The sequence below is a fragment of the Clavelina lepadiformis genome, chromosome 3 (genome assembly GCF_947623445.1).
Source record: "Clavelina lepadiformis chromosome 3, kaClaLepa1.1, whole genome shotgun sequence".
NCBI classification, from domain to species: domain Eukaryota; kingdom Metazoa; phylum Chordata; class Ascidiacea; order Aplousobranchia; family Clavelinidae; genus Clavelina; species Clavelina lepadiformis.
In genome coordinates this window covers 23,540,659-23,556,027 of record NC_135242.1, presented here as the reverse complement: position 1 = coordinate 23,556,027, position 15,369 = coordinate 23,540,659, and the positions used below count along the sequence as shown (strand labels likewise).

Here is a 15,369-nt window from a genome sequence, read left to right as displayed (position 1 = left end):
TCCTCACAAGCATCTTGGAACAGGAAAAATCCTTATCTATGTTGATATATGTATGCTGGAAATTTGCAAAACTGCAAAAGTAGGCTACTATCTACCTGTTTTGTATCTGCATTTTGTAGCTGATTTCTTGTCAAAAACTGCTGTGCTTTCCAATCGGAGCTAAAGGTATTAGGCTAACTTTATTTACATACTTTTTCCCTTTTTACTATTGACTCAATTCACAATTTTAAAACTAAGGTGTTATTATAAGTTTATAACAATATAGTATAACATGTGCTTCAAAGAATGAAACACACATTATAGCTCATTTAAAGTTACTCAACTACTGCATTTAACTGGTCAAATTGTCAAGTCTAAAACCCATAGACTAACTCTTGTACTTGTTCACAAAAGATAAAATAATCCACTATTATTCAACATAGTAATAGGTGTTACTTCCAACGTACAGACATTTGAACATAGCCTAGCTTATACATTTTATCATCTATACCTATACTTTTTGTCAGTCTTTGTAGGACTAGGAAAAGCAAACGGTAAAGCCATAGAATACCAGTTGATTGTATCTCAAAAAAATCTATGGCTGTGAATCAATCTGACAAATAAAATAATCGAATAAATTTGGACGTCTTGACATTTGTAGCTAAGAAACGTGACCCTGCCCTGTGTTATAAGTTTAACGCATATGATGTTCCTGATTTGTTAGAATTTTCCATCAAAACGTTTCAGGCTAATGAGGCCAATCCTATTTTCTTTGCCATTGCGCAAAACAAACGAACAACAGAATTAAAATTAGGCCAAGTTCAAGTCGTCATTATACAAGAATTATCATGGCCGCAAGCCTAGAGCCACTCTGCCCACTCATGTAGAAGCCAACCGCTTTGTTTACCATGTAACACGTCTAGTTAGATTATTTGGTTATGATGTCATCGGAATTATCGATCAGCTGACTTTAATCGCTTTGACATGACCTTGGTGACGCAATACAAAGTGGTTCTACGAATCTAAATTAGGCGTTAAAAGTAATCTGACGAAATACTTGAATAAAAACCGCGAGACATTACAGCGATATAATTAATAAAGAGAAAAGCTTTTCGCGTGTTTTCCCAATCACGATTGAAAGTAAAACCACGTGCGCTTTCAATCACCATGTATACACACATAAATTTGGATGCCGCCATGTCAACGGAAAAACATCTTACATTCGAAGCTATTTTTCACAGTTTTTTGTTAACCTAACTTACATGTTATAACACAACAACCTAAATCTACCTTTCCGTCCAATTATAACTCAAATAAAACCTCAAATAGCTTAAATCGACCTTTTGCATACCCATTCTCCTTACTTAACCGCCTATCTTTAACAACGGGCTATGTGATCCAAGTTATGGTGAAATACTCGTAGTCATTCCCAAAAAACTTTCTCATTGTATAAGACTCGGCTAGATTTCTTTTTTCCAAAACATGCCATTTGGTTATTAGTCACGTTTCGAAAATTGCTGAAACACGAAATCTTGCAAATTACAGCAACATTTCTTTATTTGGCAGATTAATGCACGAAAAAGAAAAGGCACATTTCCATAGACATCACATCTGGGTCAAAATATGGCTTCATTGGATTGCTTAATTTTCACCATTAACTGGGCGGAGCAAAAGTTACGATGCCAACCGTTGTAGTTAATAGTTACAGAATAATAAAACACCTGCTCAAGAACAATTAACAAGCAGGAAAAAGTGGCAAGGCCCAGGGCTTAAAATATGCAAGATAGAAATAATATAATAGTGCCACGAGATGGGAGGTTAAAATGGCCACCAAACCCACAGTAAATTTTATCAATCAAACTAACTTGAAATTTTTCAAAATAAAAAAACAACCGAACGAAAAACCAATAAATAATTTTCGCAACCAATAAAAACAAATCGATATGACATAAAAGGAACTTACACATAAATCAATGGTGTATTATGATGTATTAAGGCATTAAGCAATATTACAGCCACATAGTAGGCCTACTTTCTAGCTATCAATTGCATGGGATCCAATGAACAAGAATGCTGCTTTATCTGCATTTTTTGTTATTAAAGTCAACGGGACAAAAAACTCGTTGTCTTTAAATAGGCCCACTACATGTATTGTTTAAATACTAAGTTACAAGAAGAATGGTGTATTTACAGTTGCTGTGAAGGGTCAGAAAAAAGTTTTAATAAGCTGGTTTTAAAGTTCTCGCGTTTGTCCGGCTTACCAAAAAAGCGCTAAGAGTAAAAATGAAAACTTTTGGAAATGAAACGTACTCACATATTTATACATGCCATTGCTGCCAAATTACGGTGTACCATTTTGAAACGCCGTAAAGCCGCCCAATATAAGTTTTCCGAAAGATAGGCTAAAAGCTGGTAACTTGATAAGTAGCCTAAGTAGGCCTAGTCGCAAAGAAGTAAATGCAATGGACGAAACGGAATGTAAACATAAAAGCGCCTATATGGCCCAAAAACTTTGGCTTCGTGAGGCGAAACCACGGCCCAATGCTGCTCTCTAGGCCAATTACGCTAGTGCGAAAATACGAATACAGTACGCGTTTAATTGCCATGGTATATCACTGTACTATGAGATACTGCCACTTAGCGGCATCATGGAAAACTTCGAAAAATATACGTTCTGGTGCAGTTACTGTGCCAACTATGACTCAAACTTGGATATACGGCCAAAGTATTTTCTCATAACACTGGTTAGTGCGTTTGGTTGCCAAGATTGCTTGCTGTAGTTTGGCTCCATCATAGCCGTATTGATACAATCACTATAGGCTACAGTATGATCCCGAACTTTCAAACACCATAAAGAGAAGCTCTAGCACAGTGGTTCCCAACCTTTTTTTAGTCGTGGACCTCTTTTAATAAATTTTCAAGCATGCGGACCCCTACCTAAAATTTGCCAAGAATTCAATCAGAAAATATCTTGTTATTTAATGCATAACCTACTATTGAGGGATATTTACTGTAATATCGGATATACTTGAGAGCTGCTGCAAATTTAAATGAAATAGTGTCTTAAAATGTTTATGATTCTCTTCTTTCGTTGCACAAACAATAGAGAAACAAAGTAGCCTACATGCAACCAAGACACTCACGGACCCCCTTACACTATCTCACGGACCCCAGGTTGGGAACCACTGCTCTAGCAGATCGAACAACATAAATATGACTTATATATTTTTACAAAACAATTAAATAAGGTTTTACAACATAATTACTCGCTATTATAAAAAGCTTAAACACATTAGCGGTTTAAGTATATATGTAGGCCTGTAAGTTTAATTTCCGATATTTATACAAGGCTCCAAAGAGCAAAAACCTGATTAACTGGAGACGGCTAAACATCAGAGAACTAAGGTTGCCATGAAGTCACGTTGTAAGAATTAAATCACACGTTGTAGAAATAAAACCCGAATGCCGTAGGAATTTCATCAAAATTTGTTGATATTTAACCCAAATTGGCATGGATCGGAGCCCACTACAACAATACAGGCTTTATTCCGGTGTCGCTTCCTGTGAGGCCTAGACCTGTGTGGTCTAGACGGTATAGATCCAACCAATTATCGAGTCGGTCCACTTTTTCATTCTCGTGATACAAATGTCTTTTCTCCTTAAACGGAAAATTTACTTCGTCACGGTTCATTGCTCGGGATTTTGTCATAAACAAATAAAGAAAATTAATGACGTAATCGGGTTTTGCTTCGAGTGGCTGTCACGTTTTTTGCTTTAAATTTTCATCCGACTCACATGACAATAAATGTCGTTTCAACTCTTGTTTCCATGCAATGTTTATTACGACTTCACTTCAGTTTACATTTCCGCGTTTTGGTTATTTCTGTTTAAAGAGTTTGTTTAACTTGCAAGCATGCAGCGATGAATATACTAGAAATGTGTGGTTAAGAAGACAACTTGGAGAAAAAACTAGGCAGTTATCTCCAAACTTTTCCCGTATTTGCAGAACACTAGCTGCAATAATTCCTTTTTCGCGAAACCCCAAATTCGAAATTGTTACTTAACAGGCTATTTATGATGAAATGAGATGAAGCGAGCGACATCACTGACCTGACGTTAGTGACAGCAAGAGACAGCAAACTGCGTTTGAGAGAGGTTTAGAAAATCTACAGCCAACGATGTTGCACCTGTGCAAAACAAATCATAAGAAAATTACAACGCAGCACATTGCATATGGACGTGTCGTTAACAGCTGATCTATTTTTTTAGAAATGAGTGACTCGAAAATATGTTGAATGACAAAAGATTGTGGAAAATGACCATTTCACCGCATGTTGGTCAGGCAGTCGGTTAAAGATATAGGCGATTAAGCTTAGAATAATAGGTATGCAAAAAGTTGATTTTAGTTATTTAAGGTTTTATTGGAGTTAGATTTAGTAACTTTCTTATGATTAACTGATATGTTTGAAACAGAAAAAAGGACCTCAGCTAGAAAAAGGAATTTATTACGAGTTGCAATAATCGCTTCAAACGCAGATAAAAATTTTTATTAATTAAAAAAGATGATATGTGTCTAACAGCCTTGGTTCATAATCAAAGCGAGAAAAAGAGTTACTATAAATCAGTTGACTTGGGCGTTTGAATATACACAACATTACACGCAATGTACGGTAAAACTTTAAGCTGTACAAATACTCCCCTAAAGCGTATTTTCGCGCTATAATAAAGATAATAATGAAATTGTAAATTGCAAGAACGCTTTGAATTTTCGAATACGATTGAAATCTTATCAATAGGCGGAAGTTCTACGCTTGCAACCTTTGCAAGCCCCAGACAATGCATGCGCGTAAGTTGTCACGAGGTCGCGCAGCACGAAGCAGTGTGAGCCTACTTCCATATTTGGTCGAAGTCCGTTTAACATTTTAATTGTAACACCTAACAGAAACATTTCACGTTGTCGACGTCATAATCACGAGAATTGGTTTCGCGCGTTTTATACAAACTGTGATTTAAAATTTGAAATTTTAGGGGAAGCTGCAGTTTCAGAACTACTTGAAAACCTTAAGAAACGGAATACGATCGAGTGCATAATATTCCCAACAGTTTAAAATATCATGACGATTATGTTCAGTGATTTAGTGTGTTTCAATGGTTACTTAGCTACGTAAGACTAAGATATATAGGCGTGGGGTAACGTTATATACAGTAACAATCCATATTTTGCATTATTATCATCGCAAGGCCTAATCAGTTCCTCCCATCAGGCAAATATGACAACTGGTTGTCACGTCAATTGAAGTCTTACGCACGTATTCTATTTAGAAGACATTTATTGTTGCGTAACAAACGAAGGTGTTCATATCGGAAAACACATGAATAATAAGCTCAGTAATCAATGAATCAGGGTTGAATAAGAAGGAAGTGACGATAGAAGTGAGCTCCTTCCAAGTGTGGAACGTTTGAAGAAAGCCGGAAGTGGACTGACACTTATAAAAGCGAACTGACCAACTAAAACGCGATACTTCGTTTAAGATTCTCAAAGAGAGGTGGTAATCAGATTAAAAAAGCCTGACAAAGAAGGAGATTCAGGAATTGTAAGTTTAAATTTATGAGAACTGCTGTAATAATGATTATAGTCTCACATTAAAAAAGATTTCGCTAAACACAAGACGACAATAATTTTTAAATTAAACTCATATCACTCAGTAAGCTGAAATATATGAGAAAGAATTTTCAGAATTATCCTTTCTTGGCTCTGCCAGTTTTGCCATATAACTCAAGATGTTGTTAAATGAATTGCAACTCACATTTTGTGTTTTGGACGGCATTAGGTTCACGATGAAGATTTTGGTGACCTTTGCCCTGCTGGGGTTGATTGGGTACGCAAGATGCCACAGTTGGATCGCGTGCTCAGACTATTGCGAGAAGAATGGGGGAGATTGGGACCCCAATTGTTGCAGGGGATTTCCCAGGACCGCAAATCAATTTGCCCAAAAGAACAGTTTTGGACAAGATAGAGGTAAGCGGGTTGAATACAACACACATTGAGAAACAGTTTTCGCTTTTAGAGAAAACGTTTTTGTGAGGGGAAAAAGCTTTAGGAAAAATAAGAGCTTTTAATAACATCAAAATATCAGATTTTACAGTGATTTTAGTAAACTTTTGCAGTAAGTTAACTGGCAAAATGCCTCTTTTGCTACAGGGTATGATTTTCAACCCAGCGCCAACGGCCCAGGGTGCAGAAACACTTACGCCCAAGGCGGTTATTCCTCACAATACCCCAAAGCAATTTACTATGAGGGTCAGCAAGTTATTTTGGCTCACCCAATGAAGGTATGCCTGCTAAAAGTCGATGCTAAATGTAAAGTAAATATTATTGCGTGAAGTTATTAAGCAATTTTCTTTAGAACCACGGCGCAGACGCGGCTTGCACAAACATACACATTCCCGACAATGGAAACAAAATTTACCGGGGTTTGAAGGATACAGACCGCGACCGTTCTTTTTCCTACTACCGACAGATTGAGGTCGCTGACTTGGGGGTGTCCCCAGTTGGTTCCGCCAACACCCAGTCAAGCAAGTATCCGAAACTGGGTTATCAAAACGCTCCCAACTTTTGTAAAGACACCGACAAATCGATGGGAACTTATTCCTTTAACCTTCCCAGTGATGTCACTGCTGGTAGGTACAAGACAGGCACAAATAAAAACTAGTCGATATTTTTTTATTCCAGTCTTGGATCTGTTATGATCATTTGTTGTCATTATGCAGGCGAATACACGTTCATGTGGCGATGGTCATTTAACGGACCTAGCAACAATTACGCAACTTGTTTTGACGTCGTTGTGGTGAGAACAAAGGCGGAGAGAGACAACATGTTACGAGTAAGGCAAATTTATTTTGTGGTGTTAAATTTTGTGAAAGTTTAATGTTAATTCTACCCAGTTACGCATTTTTAAGACCTTTAAAATTACCAATCACTACAATAACCTACTCTTTGCATATATGCGAGACGATGCAACAACGATGTGCATGTTTCTTTCGCAGCAAGCAAACCCGAGCGTCAACCTGGAGGTCGCCTGCGGGGGAACAACTTCCAACGGGGGCCAAGGTACCTCGGTTGGGTGCAATGGGTCCCCAACACCAAGCACCACCCCACCTACGACCACTAGGAGCACGACTACAAGAAGAACAACGACGCCAAGGACGACAACGACAACCACGTATGTTTAGTTTGCGATGAAAATAACAAGAAGTAAAATGTGCATTAGGAAACGATTTATGTCCAGTTTTTCCAGTTTGCATCCAGTGTCCTAGTTCGCCCTAAATTTGTGAAGAAACTGAAACTGCTTAAATTATAATGGGGTCCAGAAATTGTCTGGCTTGCGTGTGGGCTGATCTGTTATAAACGCACAGTTTTTTAAGACACTTTAGTCGCGCGTAAGAGAAATAAAAGGTATTAGACTTTATAAAGAAGATATCGCTAAACTGCAAATTTCAATAGTTGTCTTTAACAAGAATTGTCTTTAACTAGTTAAAAGAATCAAAATATTATTATTAGATTGTAATCATTGCACGTATGAGAATGGTTGCTTGGAGGATATATACCAATATGACAACCATCATCGAGTGATTCATAACACGTTTGACGTCAACGGGTTTCTTGTAATTGCTGAGTGGCCCAAAATCCGTATGACGTAGTTGATCATTAAGACATAGTTACAAACCCTAATTCCTAACATTATAAAGCTTTTTGATGTTTGCTTTTGTCAATATTGAATAACAGGGAGAACCAAACTCCCTTTTTCTGTCTATGCTGTGTCGGAAATATCAATCTATTTAGCAAGCAACAAGCCATGTTTGGAAATGCTATTTTCGTGTGTTTACAATGACTTAATAGTTCGGAACGTAAAAATTAAATGACCTCATTTGCAGCGGAAGTAAACGACAGACTTAGACCGTTAACAATGCTACAAAACTAAGCCATAATGTTTAAAAGTATAGCCTTGTTTTGAAGTAACAACATAAAACCAAATATAGTTGCAAAGCCGTCGCACACCCCTAACCCGTCATGATTCCTTGCAGAGCTGGTCCACCAGGAACAAGTAGAAGGGTGCCCGTCATGGCTGTCCAACTTACTGGAGACTTCGACCTCGGCACACCGGCTAACAGGGTCTCCAAGCGATATGTGACCGTTTATTTTGATTGCCCCGCCACAGCTCAGGTATGTCGGCAAGTTGAAACGTCATAGTTCACCTAATTACAGCAAACTGCTGTTAGATCGCTGCAATATAGATGGTTCCCCCATGTTTAAAGCATTCGTTTTGAAAAATATGTGTTTGTTGAAGTCTTGAATAGCCTTCGCCGAGAATCGTTTGTTTATCAAGTAACGACGCTTTTTTATTCTAAAGGCTGGTGACTGACTAAAATTACTTTGGTTACCATTAGCGGTGAGATATTTGTCTTTATACCAGCCACTATCTGGAATCTTCTGTTTCAGTTCGTAAATGCTCGCCTTGTTTCGAACCCGGACAAATTCCAATACGATCTCGTTCAAGAACAAAGCGAGCATATCGCATCCAGGAAAATCATCTATTACGTCACATATGACGAAGCTTGCAACATCGGCTCTAACCCACCGATCGCTACGGTCATGGATGAACAATAGAATATTTCAATCGTGATTTCTTATGTCAGCTGTTATGACGTAATGTGTTTCTTAATAAATCTATATACTGCCAATTATTGCGTTTATATATTTATCTAGTTCTGTGTCACTATGGAAATAAAAAGAATAAGTTAAGGCGGGTGCCGGAATGTTAAATTTTGAATTCGTAACAGACAAAACACAAATATGAAATATAAGTTTGCAATAAACAATCATTTCCTACATTTTTTGTAATTCGCTATAGGAAATTTATCGACGACATTCTAAATATGGAGTGGTTTTAATATGACAATTTAGCTTAAGTTACAGTTTATTACCAATGTATTTATTAAAGTTCTTTTAAAACTGTTACTCTTGTAAAATACAAAGTTCCTAAAACGCAATGCGCTGAGAGAAGAGGGTAAAGTGGTCAACTACACGTCACAGCAATTATTTAAGATTGAGTCCTTGATTTTATAAAACAACTCAACAGCTTCTTTATTAGACTAAAGTAGTTTGACATTAAAACTATATTTCGGCTGCATTTTTTTTTAAATTAATCATCCATTGATTGAAATCTTTGTACTCAGTAATTTGTGAGTGAATTTTGGCCTTTATTATGATACTGAAAGAATTAATGTTCTATAACCCAAAAAATAGTGAAAGATTACCTTTATTGTGACATACTAACTTTCGCAAACGTATTAATTGCTCCTTTTTGGCTGTGATGACAGAAATATGTCGAAGAAATTGAAGTTGGTTAATATAACCAATACACTCAATATGTTCGAAATTTTAGAAACCCACTCGGATTTGAAACAGAATATAAAATATTGTACTGAACGCTAAATTACAATGCACTTAGTTTTTTTAGAAATCTGTTATACATAAACTGGTAGCGGCCTCTTTTTGAAAAATTTATACACGCATTTCTAATAACAATGCTAATAAAATCGAAAAAAATTTCGTTTTACATTTGCATGTTCTGCTTGGATTGTGTACTATGGCGGTTGAGCGACGAGCATGTGATAGAGACAAGCGAAAAGTGATGTATAGGCTTTTTGGTTTGCGTTTTTTGCAGTAAAAACCATCAGTTTACCTAAACACATATCAGTTTACCTTTAATTATTAGAAAACAAAGGTCAAAAACAAAGATACTTCGTGTTTTGATAAGTTGAGAAACTCTGCCAAAATCAAAATTGACATTGATCATTCTGCCAAAACCTAACAAGAATCTGTAGACTATCTAGACCAGGGTTTCTCAACTGAGGGCCATGGAGACGTTTTCCGGGGACCACGAGCAACTTCCTCACTAGTAAGCTGTGGTGTAATAGTAGGGGAAGACGAGGCAAAGCGGTACATCAATTTCTCTTGTTTTTAAGCTTGTGCTTGCTGTGTAAAATTATCGGAACGAAGGCAGCTGCACAGGCAATAGTGGAATGAAAAGTGTTTAGCAGTCAACAATTTATATTTTTATTGAAAGTGTTGCGGCCGAACCATGAAATGACAACGAATGAGTAAGGTCTAAATTGAAGTTTTTAAAAAAAAAACATGAACATACTGTGCTATTGAAATACATTGAATTCGGAAAATATTATTAATTAGTCATGTAAGTAAGACAATTTTCAAACGCAATTTTAAATAGCTTGTTGTTTATTTTCACCGATAAGGTCATCGAAAGGCTTTCGAATTGTTGCCTAATAGCGGTTAAAAATCTTAGATCTATGCTGTCAATACAGCATCAACGCGGCGAAGTTAAGAACGTTAAGAGTATGATTCGTTGTGTTTATTAACATAGGGAGTATGATTTAATAAGTTTGGGTTTTCCAAGATTTCCGAAACGAGCAAGCATCTTCCGGAGATAATTCAGTGATTATGACGGTTGTCATGCCTCAATTGTCTCCATATCGCGATTAGCACGTCTCCCACATCCGCGAAAACAATCAGATGACGGTTCGATTTCTGTCAAATGTCTGTGAATCATAGCACAAGAGGATATGATGGATAAATGGGCGTGATTTCCGCAGTTGGAATGAACGTTTTTGAAGAAGCGATTTTAGACGCTTTGACGATGCTCAGAAAGTGGTTGTACAAGGTTTAAGCTCGTTATACCGTCAATAATGTTAGATCTTAAATAGATCAAAGGCAAAATTTAAGTTGGTAGGTTGAAGCAGTGTTTTGAGTTTTGTTTAAAATTGTTTTGTGCAACTGCATCTAACCAACGAAAACAATTATAAATTCAAGATTGTTGCGAATAATAACATTATGACGCGTTTTAATTTTATTCAGCTTAAGTTTTCTGGCAAATTACAATTCAAAGACGATAAACTTTAGAACAATGAAATTTGTAATACTGTTAATCTTGAGTTTTATTGCGCTCGTTGCTCCACATAGCTGGATCGCGTGTTCAGATTACTGCGAGAAGAATGGGGCCGATTGGGACCCCAATTGTTGCAGGGGGTTTCCCAGAGATGCGCAGACTTATGCGCAGAAGGATAAATTCGGATTGGACAGAGGTGATGACGTATATGAGGTTGAAACAAAAAAGTAACTTTAAAAATTTGTAACATCCCCAAAATTTCATTTTTCAAGATTTTTGCAGAATTTCTTCGTCTGCTTTTAAAAATTATTTAAGTTAGTTAAAATTCAGGAAATAGCCTTGTTAAATTTCTAAACGTTAAAATTATTTTGCGGCAGGGTTCGATTACAAGCCAAGCGGGACGTCTCCTGGTTGTAAGACCACTTACAAAGCGGGCTCTTACAATAACGAATATCCAAAAGCAATTTACTACTGGAACCAACAGGCTATCCTCGCCCATCCAATGAAGGTAAGATCTTTACAGTTATTTCAAGATACCACAAGTAGCCAATTATTGCTTTTATATCATTGGTTGATATCGGTTTCTAGAACCACGGCGGAGACGAAGATTGTACCGGAAGATACATGCCGGACAATGGAAACGCGCTTTATCGCGGAAAAGTCAACACCGACCGCGATGGATCCTTCTCCTATTATAAAAAATTTTTGGTAACGGATTTGGGAAAGTCCCCGTACGGTCCAGCCAACACCCGGTCAAACAAGTATCCGAAGGAAGGTTATCAAAACGCTCCCCACTTTTGCCAAGATACCGATAAAGCAATGGGAACGTATTCCTTCAACGTCCCAAAAATAACACCAGGTAATAAAAGGTTTGGTTAAGCTTTGTTTTTGGGTCACCAAAGGTTGTGAGTCTTTACGTCATAATGGTAATTATTATCTACATACGGGATCATTGTCGTTTGTTTTTCACAATTCGATGTAAATTGTGTTTGACTGAGAAGCTAATTTCTCCACGTGACTTTGCGTTAACTTTGTGTTTGCAAAAATAAAAAATACGTAAGCAGTCTTACTACAAACGCATTACCTACCAGGCGAGTACACGTTCATGTGGAGATGGTCGTTCAACAGCGCACAAGACATCTACACAACCTGCTTCGACGTCCTCGTCGTAAGATCGAGGGCGGAAAGAGACAGAATGCTGATTGTAAGATTTTCTTACGTGATATAACAGCATTATCATGGCATCAAGCTGTAGTTTGTCAAGACTGCTTAAGACTACTTGATCAGTAATTCATAACCAATTATTAAACCGAACGCTACTAAGTCAAAGGCAAATGCAAGTGATCATCCTAAAAAATTATCACAGTTAAAAAGCTTTCGAACGAATTGGTGCTTAACACCGGAATGCGTTCTACCCACGTTAAATCGATATTTGTTTGCGAATAGAAGCAATTATTATTTTGATGTTGTTGTTTCTCCATTTCGTCATATAGATACTGATGATGCCGTTTAGGCAAAATATGTACATGTAAGAACAAGGTAACATAAATCAGTTGGCAGATACGTGAACTACTTCTGCTGTTATTACAAGTACCAGCCAGTATTGTCACAGTTATATGTATGCCATATTACATATTACAACGTGTGTTATGTATGTACGTATGCGTGTCATGACAATACAAATATAACTATATATGTCATAACCAGTCATGACTACAATAATTGACACGATAACTTACTTATCTTTCGTTTTCAGCAAGCAAATCCTTCTTTTGATCTTGCTGTCGGTTGCGGCGGCAAGACATCTAACGGGGATGCAGGAAGCACTGCAGGATGTGACGTAATACCCACCCCTCCTCCTACATCACCAGCAACCACCCCTCCGACCGTTCCCACCACACGCAGCACTTCCGCATCGTGAGTGATAATTCATATAACGCAAAACTTTGTCAATCAAAATTGTCTCCGTGTGACAGGTACTATTTAAGCAATACATAACTGTTATTTTGCTACAGTTACGTTATTTTGCGCAATCGCTTCGTGATTGATGTTAATAATGAATAATTGTTTACTTTCCAAATAAGATGACTCATCATGCGGCGATGAAAGCCAATACAATGGCTTAAAGCCACACTAATTGCACAAATACACTTTGACTGATTGCGCAAATTAAAAGCGATATCAAACCCATCATCAGTGATGCCATAAGCGGTGTTGATTGTGTGAATGTTTGTTTGTGTAAGCGAAGATAAGTCAATACGCTGTCTTCCTAAAATACTTTCACAAACAGCGGTTTGATTCGGTTAGTACAAACAACTCTTCTGTTTGCTTGCCCTGCTTGCTACACAAACGCATAATTCCACAAATTATTGTCTAATGTGTAGAATATGAACCTAGAAATACGACTTAGCTTTTGTAAAAGAGAATTCCAAAGTGTCCTGAACAGAACGAGCAATCATTTTAACTTATTTGCGCTTCAATATCTGCAGCACCTTGCCGGCGAATGTGAAATACCTGACCACCAACGCATACCAGATGACAGGAACTATTGACCTTGGAACGCCAGCACCCGGTATTTCCAAGCGATTCATCTCCATCCACTTCGACTGCCCGGTGCAAGCAATTGTAAGACCGCTTTATTTTATTTTGCTGTTTCGTTTGAAATAGTTTTTTATGAAGTGAAATTATAATTTGTTTGAAATGGTTAGTTATATAAGTTAGTAGTTATTTTGGGATAATTCGCTTCGCTTTAAATAAATTTAAAGAAAACGCTTTTTATCCTCTTTCTTGCAAAATGACTGAATCATTTCGACTACATGTATTGTAGTTTTGGAATGCTCGTCTCATATTACGTCACAACCACGAGAACCAGAGAAAAAAGCGACATGCTGCAATCCATCACGATCTTCTGCAGGAGAAACCGCGAGATGTCGCGTCGGGAAAAATATACTACATGGTCAATTTCGACTCGCCCTGTGATATTCTGGCCAACGCGCCAATTGCAAAGCTCCAGAAGGAAGAATAAAGTTGTCTATTATTTTTTGACGTAATAATTGTCTATACGGATCTAATAGTTTCATTTTTGTGGAATAAAACTGCATAAAACTACTGTGTTTGACTTCATCTTCAGTAATTTGTATGAGGTGTATCATTTCATAGCGAGGGTAAAGCCAATTAATTTGAACAATACATCTGTCTTTGACATCGCCATAAATATCTCATTTCATGTCAAATCATTTTCGAATTTAAATCTTGTTACTTGATAGAATGGTGCAGTGGCTTAATCAAATGTCATTATTGACTATATATTAATACCTGCAGTAGCTTCCATCCCAGGTCGTATGCTTTACTTATGACAAGTGGCGCCTTTTTCCAGATGTTGAATGCGCCCTCCATATTTATTAAATTTCTGTAGTAAAAAAAGTAATTATTGAATTGTATTTTCAATGAAATAAAGAAATAGCAAGTATGACGCAGATTAGTATTACAACGGGATCACATGATAGATTGGGGTGATTGAGCTGTGATCTTTGACCTAGCAAATGCTCAGACTGAGACTCACTCATATTCAATTATTCCTGTTACTTTAACAGAATCTATGGCTGACAGGTTTGTTTGCCGAGTTCACGGTCACCCTTTACAGGCAGAATAAAACCAGTTTTAAACTTTATTGAAGATAAAATGAATGACTGGAGTAGTGAGTCGTTTAAGATAAAATATTAACTTGTTAACGTGTTTTGGTCAAATATGCCACCAGCACCGCAACAATGCCGCCGGCTTCCCCCGCTGCTGATGACTGAATTCCAGCCGCTTTTCTTGCTGACACGTTGGGAAACAAATTAAGGCAGTTTGGTTGCGAGTGTTTGTGTATGTTGCTTAACTGCTTTAGTCATCCTATGTTATAGGATGTCACCTAGTCGCATAGTCGCATGGTCACAGCTCATAGTTACAGCTATACTTTCTTGTATACCAACGCTGACGTAGTCACTTAGTCGTGGAAATTCGCCATGAACGAGGTTTGCTTGCCTGGGAAAGCGATCCGCACATCACGTAACAAATGTGTCAATGATAAGGTTTGTAACCTTTGCCTATATTATGTGTAAGTTGTAACCTGTTGTGAAAAGGTCAATTGTTTTCTCATTTGTTCTTAAATTTGTTATTTTCCGTCAATGGTGAGGTTATTGTTTGGTTAAATCGTTCTTACGCTCACAGTCACACATCATTGCTCATTGTCGCCACCTACACCGCAATGATGTCACAGGTTTCCTATGCTGATGACTGAATTCCGGCCGCTTTCACACTGCTCTGTCGCACGTCATCCCTCGCGTTTAGTTAAAGTTTCTATTTAACTGTTTTTCCTTTTTTTCTAATTTGAAAACACCTTGTATATGGTTCAAATGTTTTCAAGTTTGAAAGGACGGAT

General features: G+C 37.4%; 2 protein-coding genes across 2 annotated transcripts; both read left to right on the top strand.

The window, feature by feature from the left end:
• The first annotated feature begins 5,276 nt into the window (after window positions 1–5,276).
• On the top strand, window positions 5,277–8,786 carry LOC143450466 (uncharacterized). Its single transcript, XM_076951027.1, has 8 exons — window positions 5,277–5,573; window positions 5,811–5,998; window positions 6,182–6,312; window positions 6,387–6,660; window positions 6,751–6,863; window positions 7,027–7,202; window positions 8,065–8,203; window positions 8,480–8,786. Exons 2-8 carry the CDS (start codon window positions 5,818–5,820, stop codon window positions 8,645–8,647), a joined length of 1,182 nt encoding a protein of 393 aa, XP_076807142.1. The 5' UTR covers window positions 5,277–5,573; window positions 5,811–5,817; the 3' UTR covers window positions 8,648–8,786.
• Window positions 8,787–10,919: 2,133 nt separating this feature from the next.
• On the top strand, window positions 10,920–14,054 carry LOC143449269 (uncharacterized). The gene is made up of 7 exons (XM_076949386.1): window positions 10,920–11,142; window positions 11,324–11,454; window positions 11,535–11,805; window positions 12,038–12,150; window positions 12,703–12,863; window positions 13,436–13,571; window positions 13,774–14,054. Exons 1-7 carry the CDS (start codon window positions 10,965–10,967, stop codon window positions 13,969–13,971), a joined length of 1,188 nt encoding a protein of 395 aa, XP_076805501.1. The 5' UTR covers window positions 10,920–10,964; the 3' UTR covers window positions 13,972–14,054.
• Window positions 14,055–15,369: the final 1,315 nt, after the last annotated feature.